The 11,827-nt window shown below is 31.3% G+C and overlaps 1 protein-coding gene across 1 annotated transcript in view; it reads left to right on the forward strand.

Annotated features, from left to right (window-relative positions):
* Positions 1-7,181, forward strand: part of LOC111085286 — a 77,004-nt gene extending 69,823 nt beyond the window's left edge. The window contains exon 2 of the mRNA XM_022383148.1: positions 6,823-7,181. Within this exon, the coding sequence (XP_022238856.1) occupies positions 6,823-7,181 (359 nt within the window). The remainder of the gene's footprint in view (positions 1-6,822) is intronic.
* The last annotated feature ends 4,646 nt before the right edge of the window (positions 7,182-11,827 follow it).

An 11,827-nucleotide genomic window follows, 5' to 3' on the forward strand; every position in this document is an offset into this window, starting at 1 on the left:
TTATAGTGTCAGATATGTATTGCGTGTAACGAATTTGTTATATATTTATTTTAATTGAGATTGTGTTTATATGTAAAAACGTGCCTAGCTTACAGTGTTAGTTACGAATGACAAAACTCCCGCCAATTCACCAAGGTTTTAGAATATTCATGAACGCAAGAATCGACAATATATCCACTTCCGTAACCGGTTAAATATAGTTCAGTATTGTTGTCCAAAGTTTCGATAATAAAACATTTCCCGCACACATAAAAAGACCAAGGCTATAGAAGAGAGCATATAAGTCTGCTAGGAACCTGTTATAACTGTGTACACTATAAACCGTGATTCTGCTAACCCTTATCAACCGGAAAATATACAACATTTGACCAGGAACAATTATAAATTTCGAACGTCAGTGGATTCTCATCGGACGTTAGTATCTTTCCGAAAGTATTACTGAATTTTCATCGGATATAATAGTTTTATGAAAATATTATCTTACTTCGACGGTCCAACAATTCAGTGTCTGACAAAGCTAGCTAGCTTCTCGGCAATTGTAGGTACATCGACTGCAAGTTAACTCGCTGGACATCTAGGAGACTCTGAACTAGACAGAAGATTTTATGTTGTTTGTAAGTTAATGAAATTGTTGCTTATAAAATTTTGTTTGTAGTAATTATTATTCGTAATAATTGTTGTAAAATGTACTGTTGTATATATATTAAAACGTATTTGTGTGAAAAATGAAAACTGTGTGTATCAATCTTGTTGGCAAATAGCGTAAATTAACTAAAACTTCGGCTTCGGACTATTTTAAATTCTCAATACGTAACACTATAAATAATGTATCACATAAAATAAACGCTAATTATTTATTGAAAATGAGATAGTTTGGGAACAAAAGCATATAGCTCGGCTTATTAAAAATAAAGTAAAATAAGTACATCCTCAAGTACTATTTTTAGAATCTCCCTTCTGCATAGATGTATTAGAATTATGCTGCCAAGATGTGTTAAAAAAACAACTGTTAATCAAGTACACTAATAACTGTTGTTATCAATCAATTTCAGCATATGAGCTGATTTATATTACTACTTATTTCACACAAGACTGTATTGTACGCCAAAAATTTATGTTGGAAAATATTAATAATATCAAAAGAAAGAAAAACAAAACCCTACATTTATCATTATTGTTCATCATTATTTATGGTGCGATTACACGAAGGTATTAATGAACGTGTTCAATAAACTGTAACTGGTGAAGCGCCTACCGATAATAAAGCAAACTATCACAGCATATGAAAGTAACAAAAAATTATAATATATTGCATTCATACACATAATAATAATATTATCGATCGTTCCTCTATAGTGATGTCTCTATATTCTGCTAAATGTCCTGTAATCGTGTCAACATTAAAATAATATGCTAACGGCACTTCATCCCGTAGCTAAGGCACTACACCACAATACAAAAGAAATATGTCAAGAAAAATAACTTTGATAGTACCAGTATTAGCGCTCAATTTAGTTTTGCATTAGAAGTGCTCATTTCCATTGAATATTTTTGTTTAACAGAAACACAGAAAAACGTGGTAGTAAGTCTTCAACAAGAATATACAAACTTTATGAAGCTATGTATTTTTGATATTTTTGATTTATGCCTCTAAATAAAGAAAGGCTCTTATCAGCGTGAAAGCTTAGACTTAGTAAAGGTTTTATTCTTTTATATTCGCCATTTGAAAACAAATGCCTCTGAAGAAAGGGTGTTATCAGCCTGAAAGCTTAGACTTAGAAAAGCTATTATTTTTTTATCATTACCTTTTTGTTCAAGTTGTATCGTTGAAGCGTTGTTCTTTATTTTACTTATTCTTTATTTTTTCCTTACTTTGGTATAAGAGTGACAGTAACCCGCCTAAGAAGTAGTAAATTTATAAAGTCAATAACTGAAATAAAAGTAAGGTGAGCAGTTACTTTATGCATATTTAGTTCTAGGATAGTTAGATCTAGTTATCACAGTGAAATCTTGCTGTAATGAGTATAGAGTCGCCATAAAAATGGACTAAGGGCTATATATTGATGTATTTGTAAAAGAAATACCATGTTGAAGAGAGCTCTAGCGCCAGTATACTGAAAAAAAATGTTTGATACATGTCATAGCTATATATATATAATATAAATAAAATAGCATAAATGCAAACACAAAATAGTTAAGCCTTGAAATATATAGGAGATACAAGTCTCAAGGATTATAAAGGAAAACTCAAAGAAAGATAAACCATTAAAAGAACTATGACATTTCGTGATAGTTGGATACTTTAGCATAAAAGTACGAAAAACATAAATGTTATTGAACATTTCAAGCAATCAACATTTTCAGGTTCATAAACATAATGGTAATTACTCAGCAATAAGTGTTTTAGATTTCATGAACTCTATAGCTGTTGTTGTTTTTTTAGTGCAAAGCTGCACAATGGGTGGCGAATTCTCTATCATGTTATCTTAACCTATTGTGCTTGTGTTCTACAATTGAAGTGGAAGTAACTGACTAAAAAGAATGACTGCAAACGTTATAATTTAAACAAACAATTAAAAGGGATACTAATCACAATAAATATGTCAAAATAATAATAAGCCTAACAGCATTCACTATACACACAAGTGCAAAATTAAAAACATAGAACTAAGGACTTTAAGAATAATGATAATTATCATAAACGTGATATAAAGATAATTATAAGAATTCAATTCAAAATATTAACAATAATTATACACATAATACTAAAAAAGAACTTTAATTTAATAACAATTACATAATATTTAAGTGATTTTCACATGATGTGATCTACTGCTGTAGTAGTATGGTAATGTTTTAAATTTAGATTTGGAGATAAATCGAAAATTTCGAGGAATGTATTCAATACAAATTAGCATAAAATAAGTGATCTAGACAACAAATTGATACGAGATAAAACTAACGAAAAATCAGTATCCTACGTCGGTTTGTTCGTGTGTTTTCCAGCAAGACAAAGTGTTCGAGATAAATTTATTTTCCTATATAAATCTGGAATATATATAATGATATATATAGGGTTTATAGGCAATTTCCTTAATGCAGAACACTTAAAATAGGAGAACATAACAAAGATGATAATAATATCAGCCGTAATTCAATTTGAAGTATTTTTATCGTTCTCATTAAGAGCTACAACTGTGTAGTGTGTTTTGTAATTTTGGTTTTTATTGCCAATTGAAACTTTACGATAACGTATTTAATAAAAATAATATTCCAAAACTCGTCTTTTATACACGAACAAAGCATTTTAATGTGGTTAATTTGCAATGCTAATATAACACCAAGTTATTCGAAACTTTTATTTCTGTTTTGAACTTAAACTCTTGACTTTGGGATTTTAAGAGTTTGTTGTATTTTATAACAAAAATAAATTGTGCTTTCTGACGAAATAGGAGAAGTAAATGATAATTAGCAGAACAATATATTAGAATGATAAAAAAGACAATTAGCCTCTTTTTAGGTAAAAGTATATATGTATATAGCTTATGTACTTTTCTGACGAGATGTCTGTCAAACTCACCTTTGTTGATTTAGACAATAGGAACAAAGTTGAATTTAATACACAAAAATATGTTTGACGAAATACAACATGTTTTTGAAATCAAAATAACGTGTTTAACAAGAATATGCATTGCCTATCGGGAGTAGAGATAATGAGTATAAAAAGGAAATAACGTGAATAGAAGTTAAAACAAGGTTTGATGTAGCCTGCTTTTAAGAATTAAAGTGACGTGATGCATAAAATATTTGAATATTTTCAAAGTAAAAGTAATTCGCTTTTTAAAAAAAATGGCATGTCGATTAAAATTCAAGGTAATGTGTCGCATGAAATACCATAATTTATAGTCAAGTTTATGTGTCAAAGGAAATTATAGTAAATACATGCTAAGATGTAAGTAAATAATTATCTCATTTCTTGTTTATAAATGTGAATATTTTTTGAAGGCCAATAAGATAATGACAAAGTGCATTTGCTAACATTTTATTTTAGTCTATCATAAGCCAAGTGCATAAGAATTCCTATGATTTTTTTAATAGAAACTCTAGCTTTTTCAATTGGGAAAAACGAAAAATTTGTTTATTTGTTTGATTTCTTATAGCAAAGTCGCATCGGGCTATCTGCTGTGTCCACCGAGGGGAATTGAACCCCTGATTCTAGTGTTGTAAATGTGAAGACTTTCCGCTTCCCACTGGGGGACAAAACGAGGAAACAGGGCCTAGGGTTTGAATCCCCATTACCGACCATGATCGTCCTTTCAGCCTTGGGGGCGTTATAATGTGACGATCAATCTAACTATTCGTCAGTAAAATAGTAGCTCAAAAGTTGGCGGTGGGTAGTGTTGAATAGCTGAATGCCTTCTAATCAATCACTGCTAAATTAGGGACAGTTGGCGCAGATAGTCCTCGAGTATCTTTGCGCCAAATTCAAAAACAAACAAACAAATAGAAGCATTTGCTAGTTGCTTAAATTGTATATAATGTTATTTACTGCTAATTCACATATTTATCACATTTTTATGCTCCAGCTTGAAATTTTAAATATTCTCTTGAAAGTTTCATCATCAAAATCACTTGAAACTACTTGTTTGTTTATGTATTTCGGCAAGTTTTGAGGAATATTCTAAAACCATTTTGCAGTCTACGGTGGCTAAGAATTCTAAAATAATAGTAAGTATTTAAATAAAAAACTTTGGAAGAACAAGAAATGTAAGTATAACGCTAGCCTCCCATTAACACTATTCAGTAATGCGATATTTTTGATTGGTTACTGATTGAAATATTACAGTAAGCTTACAACCAATCATAAGATAATAACATAAACCAAACTACAAAGCCATAGTAGTCCTAAATTTGAGCACTAAACTGGTATTTAGAATTGCGCTTAGACGTTCAAATTCATAAGATAAAAACTTATTTAGTGAATCTCTAAAGTGTACTTCTTTGTATATGATGGATAATATACAAACAAATGTAATGAGTTTTGTTTATACAGATATTAAACAAGTAAAAAAATCGCATGCAACCTCATTCTCAAGTGCTCAAAGCGTGTGTAAATAAAGGCTAACCATTTATATTAAGATCTAATTCCCGACATCATGCCTTTCATAAAAGTCTGACAGAGCCCTAAGTAACAATGATAATAGGTGTCTCAAAGTGCCTTTTTTTAATCTAGGTAATCAGGATCAGATTGTTATTATATCAAGGACATACCTTAAATTTAACAGACGCATACAACAGCATCCAAAATATCCTCAGTATCTAACATTAGACACCAGGAATCAGTGTAATCAAAGAGATGACTAATGTAAATTCACTTTGGGATACCGTGGTAAAGAACGCTGAACATAGCCATTCATTACTCCAATAAACATTTATTTGTGTATTTCCGTAAGGAAATAATTAACTGTGAGTTTGGAAGTAATGGCATTTAGTTTGATCTCATCAAACATCGACATGCGTATATGTGAATGGAAACGCAGACCTCGAGACTTGATTTCAAAATAATCTAATAGTTTCAGAAAATTCAAAAATTGGGTCAATACTGTATTATATTTACAAGGAATGTGTCTACTAATTTCACTAAAAGGAATGGCAACAGATAGTCACTAAGATGCCGTGGGTTTGTTATAAGAGTGAGAGGAAATCCCACCCTTCGGACAAACAAGGATAGTCCAAAAATTGATAGTGTCAGTGGGCGCTGTTGATTAGCTGCCTTTGCTCTAGTCTGTCAGTTCAAAATTACGGACGGCTATGCACAGATAGCCCTTGTGTAGCATGACACAAAAATTCTAAATACAAACATCAAGAAAGCTAGATATCTTTGCAATAATGTATCAGTACATCTTTGTAGAAAATATGTTTTCGTCTGCATCACAATAATTGTTGCAGATGAGTAAGATAAACATGAGGAATAATTCACTGATCTTCCCTATATTACCTAATTGAAAGATGTGATTCTCATACAATGTATTGAAATGATTTTTCAAGCCAATCTCATAATTTGTTTTTCATTTCGACATTCTTAAGCTAATTGTAGCTCTTTTTAATTCAAAAATGATTAATATTCCCATTAGAAGCTTATACGGTTTTCTTAGCCATTTTTTGTCAACCTGATTGTTTACTTCAAGGTTATTTGGATTTGTATAGTAAAATTTTTACAATTGAGTACGTTTGTTGCATTTTATAGTATTAACCGCAAAGAAAATATTGATTTCATACATTTATGGAATAATACAAATATTTTGTTCATTATTGAAAAGCTAGAAACACTTCAATACAACATAAGAATAATTAATTAGGAATAATGATTTAGAAATTTAAACACTACATTCAAATACTCAATTAAAACCGCATCAATACTGTACTTTTTTAGTGTTCAAACTTCGTCATATTCTTAGACGAATATGACTTGAGCTTAATTTCAATAAGTAATTTAACCGAATACATTTCCAAAAGCAATATATCATTAGTTAACTGTACATTTTATGTACCTCCTTGTGAGAATACGTGGTTCTTCGTCACATTGTGCATGTGCTAGGAAGTGTAGAAAGACGGTGTACAAAATATAGTAATCTACTCTCTTGATAATGTTTACAATTTTGGTTATTGTTACACACTGTACACATATTTTTGTTATTTCAGTTCAATTGAGTTTGTTTCGGTTTTACATTATCTGAATTTACACAAACCTGTTGTCCTGTGCCAATTCACTATGGTTTACTTATCAGTTGAATTCTACTACTGACAACCTTTTTTTTTCAGCTTCCTCGGAGGTACAAGCCATCCAAGGATATCCTACTATTCTACCTTGTAATGCGGCTTTTCCTAATAAGGATGGTATCGCTTTAGTTTTATGGTTTAAAGAAGATTCTGGTGTTCCCTTTTACAGCTATGATGCCCGCTCTGACTCAACTTACAAAACAGCACACTTTTCAGATGATCCTCTTGGTTCAAGAGCTCAGTTTTATTTAAACTCTAGACCTCCAGCTCTCAAGATCGGAAAAGTTAAGAAAGATGATGAGGGAGAATATGAGTGTCGAGTAGACTATCGACGATCGCGAACTGAAAAATGGAAAATATTTTTGAATGTCACTGGTAAGATGTTTCTATCAATAATATAATAAGAGAAAAACCTTTATTATTTATAGAATGTTGCAGCATATCTCCCAAAAAATACCTATGACAGTAAAGGATTAATTAACGCAAAATAACTTCAAAGTATACATTTAATGTATTGTGTTATAATATATTATTAGGTCAAAAAAGTATATTACATATATTGCATTTGAATAGAATACAAACGTCATAATTATCTTTTTACATAATGCAGTGCCTCCAAAAACTACAATTATTATGGATGAAAATGGCCAACGCTTAGAAGGAGTGGCTGGACCGTATAATGAAGGATCTCTTTTGTTTCTGAATTGTGAGGCTGATGGAGGTATGTTGATATATCTAAATTAATTAGTGTTTTTTGTCGTGAGAAAATGGGTTTCCTCATATCATTTATTTTCTTAAGACCCGCATTCTTAAGTTAAATAAATATAAAGTCGTACTGTAACGAACAGAGTGTGTTGAAAGCGGAAAGGGAATGAGTTGGTATGATGTAAGCAATTCCTGTTACTGTTTCTTCATTTGTTGAATTTCGTGAAAAGCTACCTGAGGTATATCTATGCTAAACGCCCCTTATTTTGACGTGATAGTTATCACTATCCACCAGCAACTCTTGGGCTATATTTTACCAACGAATAGTAGAATTGATCGTCGCATAATAACGCCTCTACGATAGAAAGGGTGAACATGTTTGGTGACTTTTTTTATTGAGTTATATTTTTTATTTAGCTTTTGTCACCAGAGTTATATACAAATAATTAACCCCAATAGAATAAGATTTCTAAATAAATTAAATTAATCGTGATCTAATTTTCATGAAATATTGAAAACATATTAACTTGTAGGATAATATATTTACGTTTTTAATGTTGTTTTTGAACTCGAGATACAGAAAGTCAAATTTTCGCTCAATTGCCATAATATAGTTTTTGAGCTCATTTAGCCAAAAAACACTGCTTTATAAATTTTCAATAAAGAGCTCCTATTTGTATGAATCCGTATTGAGATAAGTCAAAGTAGTTGCTGGCACAATTCCAGTGTTGAATATTTTCATCATCCTTTAAGTTACCACAATGAAGCCAGTAAACATATATATATATAGTTTTCACACTGTTGTAGGTTAATTTTAATAACTAGATTTAGCCGTTTTGTAGTGTTTGCTAAGATAAATTTTGGCATGAATAAGTAATGTGTGACGTATATAAATTACCTTAGTGTCTAGCTTTGACGCTACTTCTAGAATATTCATGAGAAATGAGTTTAGGAAAACAAAAGCAGCATACAAACACCAGAGTTGAATCAGTCGGTGAGTGTGACAGTGAGTCAGTCAGCTCATTAATTAACTAATAAATCTATCACTATGTTATCCATTGATTACAGAATGAGTTAGTCAGTTCGTTTTGAGTTGTGTCATAGATACGGAAACAAATTTAACAAGTAAGTGACTATCTAGTTGTATTTGTAAGTTAGGCCTAATCAATAATCATAGCCTTTAGAACTTGAATCTTACATAAAGATGAATAAATAAATAAATACTTTCGTTATCATTACGTAGACTGGAATTTGCATAATGTATGCCGAATAATGAAAACTAACTCGCAAGACAATAGAAACTGTTACAATATTAGTGTCAGGAGTTAGGTTATTTTGAATGAGTATGTCCAGAATTGAGCAACACCACAAAACTTGCGTGAGGTAAGAGGATTTCTTGGACTGTACTTTTGCTATTGTCATTATGTAAAATCATTCTTCTACATAGCTCGTAATCTACAAAAGTTACTTGAAAAACCAAATAAGTTTTTGGACTACTAATTGTATACAAACATTGAACAACTTGAAGAAAGAATTAACTATTACTCCTGTTTTAGATGCATTCATATTAGATACAGGTGCTATCACAACTACAACACGGGAAAGACCATGATATCACCTACTATAGCAAAGCAATAAATATTGCAGAAAGGAGTTATTGTATAACTCACAAATAGCTACTAATTTTTGTGCTAGTTATTTCCACTCTTACCTTCAAAACGTTTGCACTCTGCAAATATTCTACAAAATTAAAGTGGCTTGTGAATTTTCTGCAATCCAGAATGCTTGATAGCAAGATGGCTCTATCATTAGTAGTAAAACTTTAGTATCTGCATCACCCTGGACAGAACCATAGAAATGCTGATGCATTTTATCAAAGACCTTGTATTCATAAAGAATGTAAACACTGTGAAAAGAGGGAAGCATAATATGGTAAAAATGACCGCCGTAAAGTACAACAGAGAAAGAAAGAGTACAGGCTGGAATATCCACAAGTTATGATGCAGATAGATGTCCCTTATCTCATTTGTTAATAAAACAAATCTAACTGACATAGGTCATCCACTAATAGCATTTCCAGTCTTTCTAGGCTGCTTATCCATGACTTGCATCGGAGCCATGGCTGAAATATTCTAACTAGCGATAGCCTAGGAGCTCAGTGGAAACCACCCCAAGAGGTCTCGGACTCAAGTGGAGCAAATCCACATTGACGAATCTCAGTTGTCATCGCTTCCATAAATTATAGCGTTTTGTCATAGTGAGTGCTTCCACGTATAGAATAAGTCGTTATTTCAATAAAATCATTCTTTTAAACTTTTTTAAACGTACGAGATCAAACATGAGCCAGCACAACTTTAACCAAACAAATAACTCCATAATTTCTTCTGGTTATCTAACTGTGTATCTTTCGGTGAACTGAATCCCCTACAAGTATCAAATAGCTTGACCCACTAATACCAGAAGATTCAATTAGGAAATAAGGATACTAATCTATGTATAATAAATTCGCTGAGTTTTAATCAGTGAATTGCAGGTTAGTCAGCCTTTATACATCAAGATTATTCTCTGTCAAAATAATCACATTACGAAACCAAGTACAACTGAACTACAAAAACACATGTAAATTTAGCATGTAGGGTCAGTTCCTTTTTTGCAGCTGACAACGCCGCCTTTGTTCTTTCATAGCATTGAGACATTGTCAATTCAGTCAGTAAAGTATATTACAGTCAATAATCTTTTCATTCAAGATGCTTTATGATACAGCAATATATTTTTGGTCAAATAGATATTATATACTATAGAGAACAAAGAAACAAAGTCGCCAAAACAAGGCTGTCTCGACAAATTTCTGGACCATTTGTTTATTCTAAAACTGCAAATAAACTAAACAAATGATTTTTTTTAAGTTTTCCATATAACTAAATCAGACGAAAAAAAATTATGCGTATCACAATGCAGAATATCTGCATGCAACCACTGAATCAAAATATTAGAATGTAGAAATAATATATGGCTACACTTTATCCAATTCATTTGTATTTTGAATGCCAAATTTCGTTCATCTACCATCAAACAATTTTTAGTAGCTTTAAGAGTCACGATTTTTAATCTATTATTTTCACCTGTTAAAGCATTGTTCTTATTCTACTATCTTTGCAAGATAATTGAAAGTTATAACTATTATGTTGACTGACAGTGTATACGTTGATTAAAAATTGAACACAATTTTGTACGACTACTGACCGTTGGTAAATAGTAAATTATATATTATACATTTATTATAAAATAAATCAAAAATTAAAGAAGAACAATAAGGCTATAAAGGTTTTTTTAATTAATTGTCAGATTTTCACTGTCCTCAATATTCATGTGCTTCCTAACAATATTTTTGTTTCTTTAAATACAATACGCTCAATATAGTTAAATCATATTGTTTTAATTTTTTTATATTGTATTGTATATTTTTTGAGAAACTTTCATTTGAAGTTACATGAGAATATAATAAATTGTGATTGAACAATTATTTTTTAGATTTGGTAAAAGGATGAGTTTTGGTTTTGGATTAAGCTTTTATTTAATGGTCTTACAATCCCTATAAATCCAGTGAAATGCCACCCTTGCCAATAGACAAAGATGTCCTGGACACAGTGTAATACATTATGCTAGGAGAAGGATTGTTTTGTTTTGTTGGAAAGTTGTTACTTCCACAGTCATTACACTCAGACACTTAAGTGTTAAAGGGACAATGGAAAAAGTAAGAGAATGTTTCTAGTATAGTTTTGTGCTGAAAAGAGGCAGAATGGACAAATACAACAGTTGGAGCACCACATGCGAGAATTTCTGTCAATATGTTTAGTCCTCTGCCACAGAGAAACAGTGGGAATAAATACATCACATTTGTGATGGATTATTTCACCATATGGCCAGATGCATCTGCTGCTCCTAACCAGTTAGCAGCAGAACTATAGCAAGGAAATTTTCAGTCAATAATTTCAATATATGTTGTGCCTATGAAGCTAAACGTTGATCAGGTATAGATTTTTGAATCAGTCTATTTTGTGAAAATGTGTGAAATCCTTGGAAAATACCCCAGACAAAAACCCTTTATTGCACTTCTGTTGGAATGGTAGAGAAATACAATAGTATACTTTTAAATAAAGTAATAATTTATGTGGATGAATATCAGAAAACTTTGGAGGAATATCTTCTACTGCTACTAATGAGTTAGCAATAAATAGCATACGAAGCTACAGGCGAGACACCATATCACTAATGTTTGAGAGAGAACTCAAAGTGACCTTGGACCTTCTGTATTCGCATCCTGAGGATAATCGCTCATTAG

This window comes from Limulus polyphemus, unplaced genomic scaffold (assembly GCF_000517525.1).
Source record: "Limulus polyphemus unplaced genomic scaffold, Limulus_polyphemus-2.1.2 Scaffold312, whole genome shotgun sequence".
Taxonomy (NCBI): Eukaryota; Metazoa; Arthropoda; class Merostomata; order Xiphosura; family Limulidae; genus Limulus; species Limulus polyphemus.